We start from the raw sequence: 17,957 nt of genomic DNA on the forward strand, positions 1-17,957 counted from the left end.
ATATAACTATTATGGTGTGATTTCTGCTGTTAAAAGTGCTTGTATTATTTACATTCTATTAATACACTTCCTTTTTTTTTTCCTTCTGAATTTAGGATGACTTTTCCCGCAGTGATTGCACGTCAGGTAATGAGACCAGTTTGCTAGAACGGACCACAGCACCTCATGATGGACTGCCAATGGCTTCCCATAGACCTCAGCGAGAAGGTATGTAGCCTGCACTTTCTTCTGGGGAGTTCTTTGGTGGTTTTTTTTTTGAAGGTGAAACTCACCTTGAAGTTGTGGAAGTCTTTGTTAGTTAGAGGTGCTTGTAACTAACCAGCTCTTGTATTACATTGTCTTTGTACTCATCTAAATCTGGAGTGGTTGGTAAGTGTGTTAGCTTCTCTGCTCATTACTTGGTCTTTATTATGACATATTATCATCCTTGTTAGTTGCTAAATACTAGTGACTGCATGTATGAAAACTGATTGCAAATGGGCTTCGTCCTGAAGAAAGAGATGTGGCATTTGGGAGAAGGCAAGAAAATTTATGTCACTGTATTAGCATTATTAAAGTATTTGAAGCAAAACTAAACATACTTTGAATCTGTGAATGGCTTTTGCTGCATCATTCGGTTGTATCTGATTAGTCTTAAAACACAAAGTAATAAAGAAAGGAAAAAGGCACATGAAGAGGTTTTAGAGGAGTGGTAGCTTGGAGAAGTGGGAGAACTTTCCTTATGAAGTAAATCACTTTTGGTTCTGCTGGGAAGAGGAAGGATAAGGCTTCAGAGCACAATCGGAACATTAGTGTGATTGCTAGAACACTTTGAAGAAGTGAGTATTGGAAACAGATTTATTCTTAGCCTTTATTCTTCAACAAGCAGCTCACTTGTCTACTCAAGGGAAGCCTACATTATCCACCAGTTAGTGAAGAGCTAGCAATCTGGGAAAAGCTTGCTATTTTATCCTGATAAATGTCCTTTTGCCTCTACTGTGGAGATTTAATTGTGCTTTGAGACTTTTAATTCCTTGGGAAAAACAAAACAACAACAAAAAACCAACCAGAAAGATTATGTGAGATTACAGACAACAGTCATATTTGAAAACCTGCTGTAGAGTTCTAAATACAGAATGTTCCTATCCACAAATTAGAAACAGAAATGGGAAACTCAGCAGAAGCATTCTTGAATTAAGTAACAGAAGCAGAGCAAAGTTGAATAATTGAATCTATCTGAATGCTTAAATACATCTCAATAATTATATTACCATATTAACAAACTGCTGCGAGGGATCAGAATAATTTTGTGATAGTGATATGTTAGATTTATGATATAGAGTCCTTAATATAGTCTCCTTAGCGGGTTAAAAACAGCGCAGACCATTAAAAAATTATTTTTATTTTCAATTTTAATGATACTGGTTCTCTGAAATTTTAATACTTAAAATGGAAGCAGTGACACGCATGCTTGACTTTATCACCCTGACTGTATCTGCTACATTTAGAATACATTTAGAGATGCTACATGCCTCATTGGCTCATGTATTCAAACATTTCTTCTTGGTCTAGCCATTTAGAATAGCTAAAACGTGATTGTAGAAACAAGATTTTAAAGTAGGCTATTGAAACTGTGAAGCTAAGGCTGTCCTGCAACAACACAGTAATTACCTGTTGTATCATTTATTAAGACTGAGCATTGACTGCAGCAAAAGAAGTTGAGGAAGTTAAGGGTGCTACAGTGTGTAATAAGATGTCTTTATGGTAGAGAAGAAATATATTTAGCATTGATAACATCAATAGATCAAAATAAACACAATCTTACTAGAAAAAAAGCATGTCTGTATGTGAATGTTAATGGTGGTGATTAGTTTCTGTAATTAATGTGTGTTAAATTTATGCATGTAGGGAAATAATGGAAATTAAAACATTATTCTTAGTTCCAGTCGCGGGAATCAGCTTTTTAATTAACTGTTGAATATCAGCCCAGCTGATATTGATTTAAACACTGGCTGTTAAAAAGATTCAGTTAGCCAAACTAATGTTAGGCCATAGCCTTTTCTAACAGCAACCTCAGCTCATCCCGTATTTCTTTGATTTTGCAGTAACTAATCTTCATTAATTGATAAAAACAAACCAGTTGTCCTGTTACTTAACTTGTAGGTAAAGTATTGACCACAGCCAATATACACGCGGTTCCAACTCAGTACTTGTCACTCTTCCCAAGAAAAGAATGGAGAGTTGTAACACTACCACTGGGGCTGTATGTGCTTGCTTATTATTCTATTAAGGACATTGCATACACTTGGTTCTCGTAGTTCTGGTGTGTTCAGACAGGGGTGATACTTCAAGATTGTTTCAAATGGGTGAAATGGTAACTCATTAAATTCCTAGGATATGCTTTGTAGCAAGTACTTGTAGGAGATCGATAGTTGTAGCTGTTTTGAGTGGTTCCCAGTATGTGTCTCGTGGGACTTAAGAATTGCAAGGAGAGTGTTAGCACTGGGATGGAGCTTTTGTGGTGGATAGTTGGTGGAGCTGTTATTAAATAAGATTTTTTTTTACTTGTCGTGATGGTGCTTGTAAAGGAACAAAATTCTGCTGAACTCTTAGAATGGTGTAGCAGGAAAGCTGATACACCTATCTCAGCTCTATAAGGATTTTTATGTACAGTATTACAACAATAATGTTCTGTGCTCTCAAGAACATTTCCAAATCCTGAAGGCCATACATACAGTTGCTGCTGTTTATGTCACAGCCAGAATTTGCCTGTATCTTAAGCACAGCGCACTTCAGGGAAGGAGTGTTAAAGTAGCAAATGCTTTAAAGTGCTTTGCTTCTGTTTCAGTTCAATCTGCTGGTACTCTGATGTGATTACAGTGACCTTCTGCTCCTTGTTCTCTCTTTGGTAACACTCATTTCTGTCTCTGAGGCCTTCACCAAGACATTTCTTCCACCTAAGTGGTTTTTAGAAATGTGGTTCTCAGTTTGCTCTCACCACTACTTGATGTTTCAGGAACAGATGTGGAAGACACTGTCACTAGATAATTTGTTTTGGGATTTTTTTCAGCACTTGTTACTTCTCAGAATAAAGATGAATCTTGACTTCTTTTCATTGTCTTTTTCATTTCCAGTGGTTGTTGTATTTATGTCACTTCAGGTCCAAGTAAGGTCTTGGTTAACACAGGAATTCCCATGATCTTCAATGAAAGAACTGTGGTCAGGTCAGAGAAATACACTGAAGAGGACAAGGTTCTACCTGCCCCCTACAGTTTGTTACAGTAAAATAGCACCTGAAAAGGAGGGAGTTATTCTGAGTCAGTAGATGTATGGCACTACTCAGAGTAGCTAGATAAGTAGATATGTTTTTAAACTGTAATTTTAGTATGTGCAGTAAACTCTTTTTCTTTCAGCTGTACACATTGAGAAGATAACCCTGAAAGGAGTACCAAGAAAAAGGGCTGACAAACATCTGGAGTACACATTCAAAGTAAGCAAATAACTTCCAGCACACCAATGTCTTCATGATATCTATGTGTTGTAGAGGCATACAGCTTGTTTCAAAGACCTGCTCAGAAGGTCATTTTTAATTACATTGGGCTCTTCAGAAATTCTTGGGATTATCCTACAATTCTCTTGGTTCTGTGTGCAGAGTAGGCTTCTTTGTATAATCGTGGGCATAATATAGGAAGGTGTAAAGCACTAACAGCAGTCAGGTGTGTGACATTACTTCAGGAAACCTGGCTTTCTCTAATTTGGGGCAAGCACAGCAAATTAAAGGTAATTGATTATTTGGTCAAGTGACATAGGAATGCAGTTCTTGTATCTGCAGCTCTGTGTTACTTGGAGTCATATGTTCATCTCAGATGTCTTTCATAAATGTTTACCAGGAAAGCATGGCTTCTGATAGACCTGTTTGTTGTGGTTTGGTTTCATTTTCTGGAAAAACAAACAAACAAACAAACAAAAAAAAAAAAAACAAGCTAACAAATTTTAAGGGTCTTCCCAGGATAGTCTTCATGTATGATAATATCATCTTCGTGCATGATATAAAACAATTGTGTGACTAAATTTTACATAAAACTGAAGCATTCCTGCTTACTACTTTGGAAAACAGGCTCTCAATATTGAGATCTGATACTAAAGGCTGTAGGGTTAAATGATAGCTGCTAAGGCTGTTGGTGGTGATGTTCTAATTCAGTCAGAATGGGCATTTCCTTAGCAAAGCTTGACTAACATCATCAGTCATATGGCCAGTAGATGTGAATCATGAAGGGTACAGGATCTGCACACAAAAGAATGCTGTAGATCAAATGTTACATATGTATAACTGATCGTTGGATGTGCTCATGGAAGCTCTTTGAGGAGGTCAACAGCTTATGTGTTGAACGAGTCTGAAGCTAAAATTCAACTGGAAAAAGAACGAATTATCACCCTTCTTTTGCTGAGAATTTAGAATTTAGCCCTCAAAATCTTGATGATTATCAAGTACTTCTTGATACTATCTACCTTGTGGTAGATAATTTTGTCCCCATGATCTCTCAGTTGGGTACTAAGATACAATAATAGATAGCAGAGGTTTGTACAGGATGCTCGTATGGATCATCAATATTTAAATTGACAAAACTATTTGGAAAATTCAGCATGTAGATGGATTTGACAGTGGTTTTGATTTTCTTTGTTGAAGGGGGAATGTTTGGAGATATTCTGGGAAGTATTTGAGTAAGCTTGAAACACTTCCACCTCAGTTCTGTTAGAAGAGAGTTTCATCTCCTCATCTGTGCATGTATATGCTGTGTTCCTCACTGCAGATTATTTTGTGCTTGCTCAGACACTGGTATTGTAAGGTTATAATGGCAGGTACAGTCATGACTTCCTAAATGAGATCTGCAAGAGTAGCTGGTGTTTCTGAGGACTAAGTTGAAGGCAGTTGGTGGTTAATGTTATCCTATCTGCTCTTCAGAGTGAATTAATGCTTATAATTGTCATGCCCTCTCTCACTGCACAGAATCCTCCCATGCATATGATGGGAATCTTAGGGCCAGAGGTGGACTTAAAACCAGGCAGCACCCATCTAACCAAGCTTCTTTTTCTCTCAAAATATGCACGTGAAGGTGCTGTTTTAATACCTGCATGTTGTGTCAGAACAATGAAATATTGAAAATCTGATAGAAGCATATATCAGAATGCTGTCTTAGTCTTGAGTGACTTCTTCAGTAATTTGCAATATTTTTATGAATTGTACCCTACCTAGGTGAGTTCTTTATGACCGAATACGATTCAAGCCCAGTGCAGATAAAATTATTTTATATGTATGATAAGCAGAAATATATCTATATTTTCTGATGGCAGCAAGGACTAAATCCAGTATATCTAACCAACTCTGCTTTGTTTTTTGAAGTTAAAGACAACTGTTTGATGCAAGTCCTGTAATGACACAGCCTTCTGCCTGGCTTCTTTCAGAGCCAGAAAGTAATCTTCTGGAACTTCAGTGCATTTATCTGAATTTGTTCATAATACATTTAGCCACAAATAACAGTAGAGTGATGTTCAAATGCATGCTCAAAAGTAGTGTACCTGTCTGAAAAGGTACACTGTTAACCTTGATTTGCCTACTGTTCAACTAGCTGTTAGTGTTAACTCTTCTACTGAGATCATCAGACTTATGGAAGCGTTAAAATCACCTGATTGGTATGTGTAATGTTTGGAAAAAAGAAACTTTACTCATTCTCTTCACCTTCATTGTTCAGGTAACGTGGTCCGACCTTTCGGTAACGTGTGTAACAAAAACACACCAGGAGCTTCAGGAATTCCTACTAAAAGTATGTATTGAAATAGAAAAGTAGCATTTACACATCAGATTTATAACTTCAGGTATTGTTTGGGAGTGCTCTAAATTCTGGGATATGATCGCAGAAGCAAAAGCTTCTTTAACAATTATCTTAACCATTTTAATAATGTGTGTTGTGAAAATACTCAATAAAATATGTGGGCAGTTTCAGATGACGTAAATTGTCACTGAACTGTAGGGGCTGGAGGGCACCTCCAGAGATCATTGAGTCCAGGCCCCCTACAGCAGGTCGCACAGGTAGGCATCCAGGTGGGTCTTGAACATCTCCAGAGAAGGAGAGTCCACACCCTCCCTGGGCAGCCTGGTCCAGTGCTCTGTCACCTCACTGTGATGAAGTTCTTTTGCACATTGCTGCAGAACTTCCTGTGCTCCAGCTTATGGCTGCTTCCCCTTGTCCTGTCCCCACAGACTGCTAAAGAGGCTGGCCGTGTTTCTCTGATACCCACACTTAAGATATTCATAAATGTTAATAAGAGAAGATGTTAATTAATAAAATTATTAATAAGAAAAAGGGCTGACAAGTATTAATAATTTCTTATTAATAAGAACATTAATCTCCTGGGAAGCTGCTTTTATAGTTGAAACTATGCACTACTATGTTTGATATTTCCCACAGAATTAAAGCATAGGTGCAAACACTGCTGATTTGCTTAATTGTGTCCCTGTTGGAATAACTTCAGCAGTATAATTTTTTGTTTTTAATTGATTGGGCAGAGTTGTAAGCATAACAGTTTTTAATTTTACCATTGCATTTGGCAGAACAAAGGTATATTCACTGACACAAGGAGTTACACTTGAGAAAAGCTAGCAACTACTTGTACAAAATACCTCTATTCCCAAAGAGAACCTTAAAAGCAGGGCTGTTGTATGAAATCCCCTGCAGTTCTTGGAGTGAGTGTTAAAGTGTACGCCTGCTACCTGCAGAGATGCACGCAAGCTTTTGAAATGGATTCTCTGGTACCTACTTGCTTCCAGGAGAGGGAGGAGGAGTGAGGCAAACAGGATCCAAAACGTACAGTTGCAGAGCTGTCACGTCTGACTGATTGGCACTTCCATGTGCTGGCTGACTGCTCCCTCTACGAGAGAGTCTGGATAGATAGAAGGTGGCAGAACAGGAGGGAGACAGCCACAAGCTGTCAGCTTGCTAAGGTGGTTCTGTGGAGAAATTGTGCAGCTGAAAAATCCTTTTGGTTTGAAGTGGTTTGATAGCCAGTAGAAGAAAGAAGGAATTGTTAAAAATAGTAGGATAAAAATTGTATCTTGCTTTTAAAAGCACGGTAGAGGTATGAATGCTGTGAAGGTCATGCGTATTTGCCTGCTGGCTTTCTGGTATTCTAATCTCCAGTCTGCCTGTTGGCGTTAAGTAGTACGCTGTATTTCCTAAAACAGAAAGGAATGATCAAACTTCCTGATAGGAAATTCCATGTTTGTGGGTAGGTAAAAGTAAGATAACTGCATAAGAAAGTTTTCAGGCTAGAAGAATTGGTGGGAAAAGCTAATGTAGTAAATGCAGTAACTTTGGTGCCTTATATTTAAAGAACAATTTCCATTAGGTAATAAGCATAGGAAGTTATTTGTGTGCAGGAAATTACCCTTGTGTGTGGAAGGACAAATGTGCTTGTTGTAACAAAGCATTACCTGGAGGTAAGATAGTAAGAACCTAAACTTGGGTTTATCTAAGCCTGAATGAGCTGAGTCCCTTCTAATGAAAGTTTTAAAGCAAAAATAGTTGTAGCTGTTTCTTAAGATAAAATTAAATACAGAGCATGAGGACAGGAGGAAGTGTGCTCTTCCCCATGCTTCTGCATGGGCATGCTTCTTTAACAGCAAGCATGAACTTCTTTGTTCCCTTTCAGTTAACACTGGCAGATACTTTAGTCAGAGATACTTAGTAGCATTATTAAAGGCAAAGTGGTCAGGAAAACTGCTTTTTGTTCAGGAGTGTTTCCTTCTGGGTTTGTAGTGCACTTCAGGTGTTGTATCATCCTACTGATACTAATAGCGTGTCTGTCTGGATTCCAGGATTTCCTTTGGCATGTTTAACCCAGCAATTATCTCCATTAGACACAGTGTCTGCATGTTAGTAGCAGTTCATTCAGTCAAAGAATTGCTTAGAGCTTTGCTGTTACACTGCTGGCCCCTGTAATAGGCAGCTGGCACTCCGGGTTGAGTGTATTCCAGACACAAAAGGGAGATACTGCTGTAGTGTAAATTGCTTAGAGCTGTTGGTCATAACTTATGGCAGATGTTAACCAAATCAGCGATAGTTTTTAAGTATAGGGAAAGCATTTCTGCTATGACTGTCTTCTTTTAACAACACCAACATTTAAAGAAATTAGTATTTTTCTCAATAAATTAACGTCACCAGCTTTCATGTATTTTAGTGCATGTTTTGGAAGTCACAAATGTGAGAAATCTTTTAGGGATTTCTCTGTTTTCTAATTTCTAGGGAGAATTTTTCATTTAAAATTGACGTGCTCTTTAATAGCAATAATTTTACACTATAAGCTAAAATATCAGAAAGCCTCACTTTGTGATTGGAAATGGTCGTAATGTATTTTGATGAATAACTTGGATATTAAGAGCAACTGGAGAAGGACTTACTATTGAGTAATCCCAGTATTGCCAGCTGTATTATATAACTTACAACATTTTTTTTCCCTTCTCTTTCTTCGAAATAATTTCATGGTGGTAGTGAGTACAGTGCATGCCGTACTCCCTGGTGTTTTGTTATTTTCAGACCTGCTTTCTTTCTGTGAAAAGATTAAAGAAAGAAAAAAAAAAGGCTGTAAATTACTCTGAAAAAGAACACGGTATTAGTAAATTTCTGAATCGCCATCTCCTCTCAAAGAACGCTTTAAAGCTTCCTACGCCTGGATTTCATGTGAGAATTTAGAGCAAAGTGTTTCTCTGGCAAATTAAATTATGATAATTTGTTGTACTTAGTCTTCAAATTACCTTATTCAAACTGGAACAGGAGAGTTTTTTGTTGATAACAAAAGCTACAAAGACTGATGGCGAACAAAGATATATGTGAAATGAGTAATTGACCTTTTTAACCTTCTTCTCAGCTTCCAAAGGAACTGTCTTCTGAAGCATTTGACAAGACCATTTTAAGAGCACTAAATCAGGGTTTTCAGAAGAGGGAAGAACGAAGGCATGCTGATCTTGAGCCCATAATCAGGTGAGTATTCTATGTGAAATGCATTATTTGAAGAGGGATTGGAATCAAACTAGGTGACTGCTAGGCACAGTGGAAATTCTGTTGGGTAAATGACGTTTTTGAAGAGAATGGAAAGGCAGTAATGAAATTGATAGTCTAGTCTCTTATTCTTGAAATTGAGGCTCTGTTCTCAGACTTTAATGGTATGGTCTTCTGAAGGAGTAATCATACAGTCACAGAAATATTTGGCCTGGGCTGTACTGTGTAGCAATGATTGCTGATTCAGGGAGGAGCAACTTGTCTGCATTATATTTAGAAATATTAAGAACAGTAACTCAGAGTTTCTGATTTTAAGTCAGGGCAGAGTGACACAGAACAGCATTTGTAAAAGAATAAACAGTGATAATGAGGCATATGCATAAAATAAAATACAGTTCACACATTTATAAGAAAAAAGCCAGTATCTCAAGACCTGCTGTCTATAGTCCTTGCTGGGATGAGGGACGTGCTGTTCAAATCCTGTAACTCAGAAAAACAATATAAATTTGAGTGTACCTCCCTTGTTCTTCTTGCATTTGTTATAAATCTTGTTAGGTTTGTTTTCTGTTGGGGTTATTCAACCTTATTCACAATTACTTAAATGATTGATTAGGTTAGGCAGACTGCCTCTTGAATACGTGTTGAAGTAATCAGGCACTTCTTGTCAAACTCCTGCTCTAAATACAGCAGATATTTGTGTGTGAGCTTCTCACATCATTGGGTTTTGTCTCAATAGCTTATCTTTAGGAGATACAGAGCTGCTGTGTGCCTCAGCCCTTCCCTCCAAATTTTCTTTATTTTGTTCTCTATTATTTGTCTTTTATTGGCTCAATTTTGACTAATAAACGTTCAGTTTTTAAGTGAACAAACTGCTTTTAAATAGAATAGGATTTATATTTTAAATGGAAAGGATTTATCTACAATAGAAAAAGGCTGTAAAACAGTAGGATAATTGCAAACCCCACAGATTGTTTGAGGATACCCCGTGAACGTATCCAACTATGTGATAGTATGGAGTTGTCATTACTGCTTATAAACTAAGTTGTGGCTGTGCTAGAATACAGTCTGAATAATCTTTTAACAGTGGCATCACTGTGTAAAGTTTTTGCTTTCTTACAATCTTAGTTGAGCATAAATGTGTATTTGAGGGTCTTAATTATGCACCTGATTGGCCAAAAATATAGACACGTAGGTCGCTCCGAAAGTGATGCCTCCTGTTTATTTCCATAGAAACTACAACAGCTATAAGGAGTGCAATAACGTTGTTAGATAGAACAAATTTTCAGCTACAAAACACTGTTTTTCAACACAGTTGCCACTGTTAACTGTGCCTTTTTGCCAGCAGTGAACAAGAGCCTTCATGCTATGCTCATAAAAATCTGCATAGCTGTCTAGAAAGTGCCTTGGCTTTCACATCACTGTCACCACTGCTGAAATGCACCACCCACCACCTCACTGTGCTCACATCTACTCTCTGGTCCCTATAAATGTTCAGCGAGTGCTGATGATAGTCGGTGGGTGCCTTTTTTTCCATGTGGAGGAATTCAGTGACACACCTATACTGCATATGTACTTCCATGTCAGATGCCATTCTGTCAGACTGCCCTTCTGCTGCCATCTGTCACATGGCTACGACACGCCATGGCATATTGGCAGGAAGGTTTGAATTGGGATGGCTTAAATTCACACACTTTTTAATTTAAAACATCCATCATACCAATCTCTTGCATTGGCTGGACTCCAGTATCACACTAGTGCTGAACACCAAAGCTCTAAAGTAGCCCTTAGGTTTCTGTACGCACAGTGTGCAAGTTTGCAAGTTCAATTTAGCCTTTTTGTGAAGTGTCAGATTTGCTCTTCAGTGGTACTGTAGTATTTTTGTATTCTTCCAACGGAACATTGCTTACATTGTAACAAACTCTCCCTTAAATTTCAGGCAGCTATTTTCAAATACATCACAAGCTTTTCTGCAGAATCAGAGAGTATACAACTTCTTCCAATCAATTTCATCAGAATCTTTGCACACTCACAGTAAGGAAAACTTTAATATTTTTTATATAATGAAATGTCTATTAAAAGCAATTCTTCCTTTCATGCCTATGTTTTTTTAATTACTTATTCATGCTGTGTTGTATTCTGCTGGGTATAGTTGAACTTGTTGTCAATGAGTAGATTTTTCAGGAGATACATTAGACATTGGGAACGTGCTGTGAACCATCAGCTTCTGTTCTTTACTTTCTGTCTCCAGCGTACCACCATACTGCCAGAATAGCTAATAATGTCCATCTGTTTGGGACTTTATCCTTAAAAGGAATCTTAAAAGTGCCAGGCTTCCCTGATCTGATTCCATTTCAGCAGTAGGGCCAGTGGAATTGAAGAGAAATGCAGCCAAGTATTTTTGACTCTTCAAAAATTTAGATAAAACTTCATGACATCAAAGGAAAAGGAGACTTCTCTTCATGGCTGTTTTGTTGTTGTTTTTTCATTAAAGCTACTACAATCTCTGTGAATCCTGTGAAAATGAATGAAGCAGTTGTATGCTTTGGAACAAAAGTCTTGAACTGACACCAAAAAAATCAAATCTGTTATTTATTTCATTTCTTTTGTAAATGAAGGGTTTGTTTTGGTATTTAAACTAAGATTTGGTTTGGTTACATAGTATGTAAGTAATGGGATGGCCCTGACTTGGGAACGTATGGAATATTTGTCAGAGCACTTGTACCGCAGGTATTTCCTTGGTGGATCTCTCACTTGTGTGTTCAAAGTTGTGCAACCCAAGCTTCGCTTCTCTGTATGGCTGCCTTAAGATGGGGCCTTTGTTTCTGTTGAGTCTTTTCTTCTTTCAATGCATGTTGACTTAACTGTGACAGTTAAGGCATTGCGTGTGAGACCGTTGCCTCAGAAGTTGCAGATCTTGATACAGAACTGTGTAACTGAGAGTTTTCAAACAGTCTGCTTGTTAATGCTTGAAAGAAAATAGAGGGATGGCAGCTGACACAAATTTGATACGACTTGTGTGATGTATCAGATGTATTCTTTCCATGATCAGATAGAGCTTTGTAATTACAGGAGAAGCTGTAGATGTCAGTTTGTGATTTTGTTGCTGATTTTAGTAACACTTAAGACTTTTTAATATGTCAGTTTCATAAGCAAGTTAAGCAAATGAGGGCCACGATGGTTGCGAAACTGGCTGGAATTTACTGCTGTGAAAAATTCTGGCAACCCTTTATTAATGAGAATCTACATAGGGAGGAAAAATTCCAAGCTCTGGGAAGATTTGCATTAATGATGGGCACACGTGATGTACATATTTTAGTCTGTAGGCCACATCTGGGTGGGAAGTTATAAATGTACTGTTGTGTGTGATCGTAGTTTTCAATGGCCTTGGTGAATTGTTGAAACGATCTGAGGAAGATTCAGTGCTGAGTTCCATCGTAGTGGACTTAACTGCGTTATTGCAGGGCGTCGGTGGTTGGTGCAGAGGTTTCTGCAGAAAGTTTGTGAGGATCTGTCATGTCTGAAATGCATGGCACATAGAAAAGATGGGGAGCTTGTTCAGCAGAAAGGGGAGAAGACTTCAAGTGGGCTCAATTTGCCCAGGTTAGAATTAGGGGTAGGCAAGAGTCTGGTGATTACTGGAGGCATCCACGGCAGTGAGTCACGCAGAAGAGTCAGTAGGTCAGAGTTAAGAACAGCATCAGAGAGGCACGTGGCCAGGCACGGCGTGGCTGCAGCATACCCCAGGCACGGGCCTGAGCTTGAATGCAGTTCCTGAGCCAAGGGATGAAAGCCCTGGATGAGGGATCTCCCAGCGGTCTCACCCAAAATTACAGAAGTGCATTGTGTCAGGGCTGCTCCTGAGCAGGTGAAGTCCTCAGGAGGGTAGGGGAAGAGATTGTAAAGCCCATTGGTGTGGTTCAGGGCCCCAGTATTGAGTTAGATATTAAGGAAAACTTTAATGAAGACAAATAGTGTGATAAATGTATAATTATTCTTTGATTTTTTTCAATTGAAAGGGGGGACTGGGTGACTCGTGTGAGATAATTCGCTATCATGTTTTCTGTGGTGCAGCATAATAGCTGCTCTACTAAGACAAAAGCACTCATTTTCCACTTCATCAGAATTGCCAGTTAAGCAACTCATGAATTTCCTTTATTGCTGGCCACTGTTTTCAAAGCTTTCCTATTTGGGAATCCTGAAATCCTGCTATGTTCTGACAATTGCAATTTAGGCCATAGTAGCATATTTTGAATACAGTAACTGTCAGGGGAGATGGAAGCATATTTTTAAGAAAAATCTCATTCCACTTGTCAAATTGAATGTGGAGAATTAATTGGCAGACAAAGCAGCTGTGGCTTAAGTTGATCTTCAATTGCTAGTAGCAAGGATAAAATATCTTTTCATGGAAGTGCAAAAATATTCACTTGCTGAAGTACTCAAGTGTTGTAGGTATGATTTTATATATATATATAAAAAAGTGGAATAAATTCTCTGTTCAGTGGAGGATCTGTATACCATAAATAATAGTTGGAATCTCACACTGAGTAAAATATTCTGTACGTGTAATTATGTATGCTGTCATGGTTCCATTAAGGAGGGAATCAATTAGCTCCCCCTCGTTCATAACATTAGTTATTTTCGACGCTTCCTTAGGCTGACATAAACTTTTAATCCCAGCAGACTTCATTAGGATATGATCTCTTGGGCTTAGCATGTTCAGTTCAGACAGTACTCAGGAGGATCTTCTTAACTTTTCAGGCTCCTGAACAGCAGATTGCAGATGTTTTTTTCTTACACTGGTTTGGAACTTTTTGAGAAGTAAAGAGCAGACTTCTAGAGTTAGATGCATTGCTGAGCTTAGTTCTTTTTCAGAGTGTGGTTGTGGTATTTTTGCAACAAAACTGTAAATATTATTGCCATTTTTTTTTTTGTCGTCCCATCTGGCATAAAAAGGCAAAAATAATAAATTGAAACCGTGATAAGGACACTAGAAAACTTTACCTTGAATTAGGTTTCCTTTGGCACATGAATGATTTAACAGTGGAGGAGTGTGACTCATTGCCTCAAACTGCAGTAACTATAGTAAGGCTCCTGCCATTTACAACTGTAACAGGACATTTTATTTATTTACTTATTAATAAAAAATCTGAACTGCAATGCAGTGCCAGTATTCTTAAAACTATAATCACAACCCAAAGCTTTTAAAATTGCACCATAGCTTTAAAATTGTTCTGCACGCTGTTTTTTAAAAGAAAAGCATCTCCTCTTGGAGGTCTTCCACTTTGAAGCAGATGATGTCCAAATTGTTGCCACGTGCAAACCAGTAACTTCAGTCATCCGTTTCTGTAGCTTCCAGTTCAGTACAAGCATTCAGGAACTTTCTAGTTGTTCAAGATCTATAAAGTTACTACGTGAACTTTATTCTCTGCAGGTAACTTACAACCCTCTTTGAAGACGGTTAAAGCACCAGAACACTTCAAGGAGGACAGTTCAGAAGCTTCAAGTCAGGAGGAAGGTAGTTGTGTACTCAAAGGTGGTTTTTCTCTGAGCAATTTTACCACACTCAGTTCTGTAAATTGTGCAGTTGACTGATTCCTTCGTTTGTACAGAGCTGAGAGGCTTGGACTAAATGTGCTGTGTAAATGAAGAACCTTTGCATACTTGGAGCAGTTTCCTTAGGGAGTTGCTAATGATCCAAGTAGTGGGATTGTTTGTAGACAGCGTGGAGACAGAAGTTCACAGCTCTATCAAGCAACGAGAAAGAAACACTTTACGATATACATGAGCCGTGTTTGTAGCTTCTCCTGTTGTTACCTGTTATTCAGTTATTTGGGTTACAAACTGAGTGCAGCGATTTATTTTGCTATAAATGTGTCAAATTTGTCTAGCTTCTAGTTTCACACGAAAGGATGTTGATGTTTTCCTCTTATTTTTAGCCTGTGCTGCATTTATACTCTGGCCAGTTAGTAAGGACTTTAACCACTTGGATCTGCAATGAACTTTGGTTACATTGTAAGCTGGTGTTTCCCAAACACCTCAAAAGCCACTAGCAGCTTAGTGGCTGGTCAGCAATTTCATTCTGAAGTGGATGTCAGACCAGTTTTGCACTGTTTTGAGCAGTAGACAAGTATGATCTTCTGGTAGGTGGAAATAGGTGCTGACAGGTGAGCATAGGCACATACACTGGATTTCACAGGACGACAGCACTCGTACCCTCTTGCACATTACTAAGCTTGCAGTTGACTTTGAGTGCTGTCAGTAATCCACATACACAGTCAGACAAGTTTTCCTGATTTTAAAAATTATTACTATGTTCTTCGTTAGAGTTCAGAATACACTTAAATAAATGTATAGTATATTTGGAAATAGCTCAAATAATGCTTTTATATACTGTACTTAAAAGGAATCCGTTCAATTGATGAAGGAATAAACGCAGTTCAGAACTCCTTTGGGGCTGTTTGTGTGAAGTGCTGTCAGGAGTTTAAAAACCAGAGTATTTTTTCTTTTCAGATCGTAATTTTTACTTCTGTGTTGTACACAGAGGAGTTCAGGCAAAATGATGGCTACCAGGAAGGCTAGTTGCAGTTGAGAAAGGTTGCCTTTGTTAAAGTTTAGCCATTGTTTTCAAAAAATAGGCAGGCCTTGTATCCAAGTTTCTTGTTTGAGGCAGGATCTCTTCATTTCTTGTTATTTGTAAAGCTTTACTTGCACAGTGAAATTTATGAGGGTAATAATGCAATACTTCTGTGTAAGGTTTATCTTCATTAGCTCTTCAGAATGTGTCAATAACACAAAGTTTAGAGATTAATTCTGGCAGTCCAGAAAAAATTATACAATTCTATACTTTTCTGACTGAATTAATTTCTCTTCATCCCTTCATACTGGTTGATATTTACACATGCAGTCCTTATGCTAAAAAACAAAGGTGAGCAAAATTATAACTCCTATTTTTCTGTTTTATTCTTCAGTGAAATTGAAGGTAAAGAATGCAGATTCTACTGTGTACAAATTGATCTGTCTTTTATGTAACACCTGCCAAACTGAGCACTATAAACTAAGTCTAGTGTGTTTAATAGAGATGTCTTACACCAAATTTCTGGTGGTGATGGAAAGATGAATCTGCTGGATTGATCTAGAAGAAGAAATAGGGATTGCTGTTGGAATCATGTGTTTTGCCTTTTTTTTCTTCCAGATGTAATGCAACACGCAGCAGTCCACAAGAAACATAATGGAAAAAGTCCTGTTGCCAAGTAGGTACTGGGATGTGATGTGTCTGCTATGTTTCTGAGCTTCCATTGTTTAGGGATTTCCTCCTAAATTAAAGCTTGCTTGATTGGGTGCTATTGGTTAATGTAATCTGTATTAGAAAGGTATATGTAACGTAGAGTTCTCTGTTACAAACTCTCCTCAAAATATTATAAAATAAACCATTTCTAAATCTGCATGTGTAGGTCGTTTGGTCATTCTTCTTTTCCAAACTTTCAGAATTCATGAATTTCTGAATTTGTTGTTTTCTTTTTTGAAGTGAGTAACATAAATTTTAATTTTATGCATTTTTCTCCCATGCACCCTCGCATGCATTTTTATATGAAAATTTCCATTGCTGTTGGTTCTCCTCGTGTCTTCTGTAGTTTTTCTATGGCCTTCTATGAGAAGGCAGTCCATCCTTTCCCTTGTGTAGCAGCTAAAACGTATGTGCTTCACTGTTCTGCATCCACTGTAAATGGAAGTGCTTCTTAACTGCATTAAGTCATAGGCTTCATGTACTGGAAAGCACATCTGATGTGAATTCACTTCTTCATGGATCTTATCCAGAAACTTTGGAGGTGTTTGCACATGGTTGTGCAATGTTTTAACTGTATTAAGAGACAAATGGTTACAGTTTTTGCTATGGTTGACAGTCTTATCCTGTGTTTCACTGCTATTTTATCTGTAAGATGTATTTACCTCAGGAGAGAAAAATTTACCTGGGTTTAAAATAATTGCTGTATAACAATAGCACAACAGAGTGCTGGGTGAGAAGAAGAAAGGAGCAGACTATTTTAATAGTGTTTGTTGTGGTAGAACAAGGGGAAATGGTTTCAAACTAAACGAGGGAAAATTTAGATTGGATGTAAGAAAGTTCTTGACACTATGGGCAGTGAGGCAAAAGAACAGGTCGCCCAGAGAAGTGATGAAAACTCCATCTTTTGGGATATTCAGGGTCAGGCTGGACGTGGCTCTGAGCAGCCTGATCCTGCTGTAGGTGTCCCTTCTTGTTGCAGTGGAGGTGGACTAGATGGCCTTTAAGTGTCCCTTCCAACTTGAATGATTCTATTATTTGATACCTGTGACAACATAGGTGTTTTTCTGTTCTGGTTTGCTTTTATTTAATCCTCCTAGTTACTCTAAACTCCCATGTGCCCAAAAGGAGAATGTGACCTTTAGAAACTTTTTGATTATACTGCTGGATAGAAATTCTGTTATGAAGTAGTGAAGTGTTCAGTTCAATCTTGTTATCATGCAGTTATAACTGTAAGAATAAAGATTTTTTTTTTTCCTTATTCTGTTTATAGTAAAATATAGTGAAGCTGACTGTAGTTCAGGATCTGTCTTTTAGATGAAGCTTTGGTTAGAAGAATTTTGATAGACTGAGACAGACATTTCCACAAACCTCTGTGATAGGAAATTGTTATACTCTTAAACAGAAAATAATGGCTGGTGAGAAGTGTTGACTACTGGACTACTTAAAGGTCTAATTCTCCCCTGTTCACTTTGAGATAATTTCCACACTGTGTATGTCTATTTTTGATGTTAGTTAGCATGGCGGCCTTATTCTCAGAAGCATCCAGAAGTTTACTTAAGGGAATGAAATTGAACAATAAACAACTCACTAGTATTGCAGCTCATATGTAATGATGTAAATTTGGCAGGAGCTTCACCTAC

At 37.9% G+C, this 17,957-nt stretch overlaps 1 protein-coding gene across 2 annotated transcripts in view; it reads left to right on the forward strand.

Moving 5' to 3' along the window:
* The window catches only part of ZCCHC2 (zinc finger CCHC-type containing 2), a 41,558-nt gene that overhangs the window by 12,617 nt on the left and 10,984 nt on the right, over positions 1–17,957 (forward strand). For both annotated transcript variants that reach the window (XM_048939281.1, XM_048939283.1), the window contains exons 2-8: positions 96–207; positions 3,393–3,469; positions 5,730–5,801; positions 8,902–9,014; positions 10,969–11,063; positions 14,464–14,547; positions 16,225–16,282. In XM_048939281.1, coding sequence (XP_048795238.1) covers positions 96–207; positions 3,393–3,469; positions 5,730–5,801; positions 8,902–9,014; positions 10,969–11,063; positions 14,464–14,547; positions 16,225–16,282 — 611 coding nt within the window. The remainder of the gene's footprint in view (positions 1–95; positions 208–3,392; positions 3,470–5,729; positions 5,802–8,901; positions 9,015–10,968; positions 11,064–14,463; positions 14,548–16,224; positions 16,283–17,957) is intronic.

This window comes from Lagopus muta, chromosome 3 (genome assembly GCF_023343835.1).
Source record: "Lagopus muta isolate bLagMut1 chromosome 3, bLagMut1 primary, whole genome shotgun sequence".
Classification (NCBI taxonomy): domain Eukaryota; kingdom Metazoa; phylum Chordata; class Aves; order Galliformes; family Phasianidae; genus Lagopus; species Lagopus muta.